Genomic DNA, 2,500 nt, shown 5'->3' on the forward strand with positions numbered 1-2,500 from the left:
CTCTTTCTGTTTCTCTCTCCTTTCTCTGCCTCTCTCTCTCTCTCTCTATCTGTCTGTCTCTGTACCTCTGTATTTCTATCTCTCTTTATTTTTCTTTCTCTTTCTCTCTTTCATTACCTCTCCCACCATTTCTTCCCGCATGGCCGATCTACAGACACCATGGTTCACTTGAAATCAAACGCATTCGTACGAACGAACGTGTTTGCATATCGCATGAATACTTTTACAATTCGTAGTTTATGTTATGCTTAGATTTCCTGCGGCTAGTTACATATATAAATGTGTATATATATATGTGTGTATATGTATATGTATATGTATATATATATATATGTATGTATATGTATATCTAGAAACGAATGCAGCGCGACGATTTCTGTGTATTTAGGAACGTAGAATAGATAGAGCTTAAAATTGCATGTTTCTTTTAAAAATGGCACTTTGTGAATTACTCTTAGAAAAAGATTTCTCTATTTTGCTATTCTCCTCTTGCTTTTTTTCCGTTAAAAATAAGAAAAAGAAAGGAGTAGGAAGCGAGCGTTCGTTGAGAATATTCCCGAGGCAAACGTAAATATCTCGGAATTATTTACTTTTTACGGAGAGGAACGTAAAAGAAGGAGACTACCGTAACGAGTAGTTTTGCTCATTAACGGAATCACTCTCTGGAGAAAGTAACGCTTCCTAGCGATGGTAGAAGGAAACAGTCGATGGCGAAGCTACTCAGATTTTCTTAAAAAGCCATAGCCTCCCTTTATTACATAATCAAACGCTTCCCCTTGATAATATTACTGATTATTATTATCCGATAAGGAAGAAAACGATAAGCTTTTAATCGTGGATTTGATTCCTCGAGGAATATAAAAGAACGTTCGCTCGCACGCTCGCTCGTACACACGCAGTCAGGAAATATGATTGAATTTCGTCGATGTCATTTTGCATGAGCACGATCGACTTTGTCCGTTCGTTCGATTACTCGACTATTTTTTGAATTGGCTACTAGTTCGACACCTGCGATCTCGAATCAATATATTTTCCAAGGGCAATGGCAGCCTCACCGTCACAACTACCACAACCACCGACATCGTCATAATCAGGCAACGTGCATGCCGTATTTTCCGTGCGTGGAACTCGACGGGCTCTCGCGGTTTGTCCTACGTATCACGGATGTTCATAGACCAAGACACACCCAGAATCAAACACGCACGCTCTAACGTAGATAGAAGCTATCTTCTACGATAGATACCGAGGGGGTGATCCATCCTCGTTTCCTCGGCCACCGGTATGTTGCGTTTGACGTACGTACATGTACCATAGCGTGCCCGTGCGCACATTATCTTCGCGTATCGTCGTGTACCGTCGTCTTTCACGTCTACTCTCGTTATACGACGCGTGTCCCGTAACCGTTCCTACATAGCTCTCTTTACCTTGCCTATGAGATTGCAATTTTTCTTCTACTTTCATCGACGTCGATGAATATACATATAATATTTTTTATTATTAGCATCCTCGCACGATATAATATCCACGCTCGATCGAATACGTTCCAGCCGGATTTAATCGATCTTTTCGTCGATCGCAAACTCGATTAATTCAAGATCGGTTCGTCCGGTGTAGACTTTCTTTTATTTCGTTTTATTTTCTTCCTCCATGGGATTTTAATTACACGCTGAACGCACTTTATATTTATTATATATAGACCGAGCACTCAGTTAATTACCGGTTATCCTCCGCTTTTTCGCCGTAGGAGATCCATCGACGCAGCTTCGATTCGAAATGATCTATAAAAGAGAGCCGGTCCTTTTATTCGCTCGACGGAACACTCAGCGATACACTTGGGAGCGCACGATTGATTTCCACGCACGGTTTTTCTCGAGATTTTCTTTTTCCTTCGATCCTACATACGGGAACACGTCCATTCTCTATTTCTCTCACATTTTATACCTCCTTTTCCGTCTCTCCCTTCCTCTCGCTCACTCTCTTTTTCTCACTCTCTGTCTCTCTCTCTCTCTCTCTCTCTCTCTCTCTCTCTCTCTCGCTCTCTCTCTCTCTCGCTCTCTCTCTCTCTCTCTTTCTTTCTCTCTCTATACGCTCACCTACACCCACGCCTCGCTGCTCCTTTTCCGGTCCCATCCGTCCGTGGCACAAAACCGACGAGCACCGAGAGACACTCTTGTCGAGGGCTCTCGTCAGAGGAAAACCGTAACGACGTAACGCTCTTGGGACGTAACAGGGTGAACCAGGAGAACCCGGGCCACCGGGTCCACCAGGTCCACCAGGATCAGAGGGTCTCCCAGGACACGAAGGCAGGCAAGGGATTCCTGGTGAAGTCGGTTCGCCGGGAGAAAAAGGTGCGCCTGGACCAATCGGACCAATTGGTCCATCCGGTATTCCAGGACTTTCCGGTCCGAAGGTAACGTTTTTGTATTCTATTCCTATTATTATCTCTATGCATTTTCCAGCAAATATTATATTTCCCCTATAGTCTGTAATTTCGAATTAA

The 2,500-nt window shown here is 43.3% G+C and overlaps 1 protein-coding gene and 1 long non-coding RNA gene across 17 annotated transcripts in view; one reads left to right on the forward strand and one right to left on the reverse strand.

The window, feature by feature from the left end:
- Positions 1-2,500, forward strand: part of LOC122633697 (collagen alpha chain CG42342) — an 88,323-nt gene that overhangs the window by 65,909 nt on the left and 19,914 nt on the right. For all 16 annotated transcript variants that reach the window (XM_043821926.1, XM_043821924.1, XM_043821923.1 and 13 more), the window contains one exon: positions 2,231-2,410. In XM_043821926.1, coding sequence (XP_043677861.1) covers positions 2,231-2,410 — 180 coding nt within the window. The remainder of the gene's footprint in view (positions 1-2,230; positions 2,411-2,500) is intronic.
- LOC122633714 overlaps positions 1-2,500 on the reverse strand; it is a 6,634-nt gene that overhangs the window by 2,183 nt on the left and 1,951 nt on the right. The window lies entirely within an intron of this gene.

This window comes from Vespula pensylvanica, chromosome 13 (assembly GCF_014466175.1).
Source record: "Vespula pensylvanica isolate Volc-1 chromosome 13, ASM1446617v1, whole genome shotgun sequence".
Lineage (NCBI taxonomy): Eukaryota > Metazoa > Arthropoda > Insecta > Hymenoptera > Vespidae > Vespula > Vespula pensylvanica.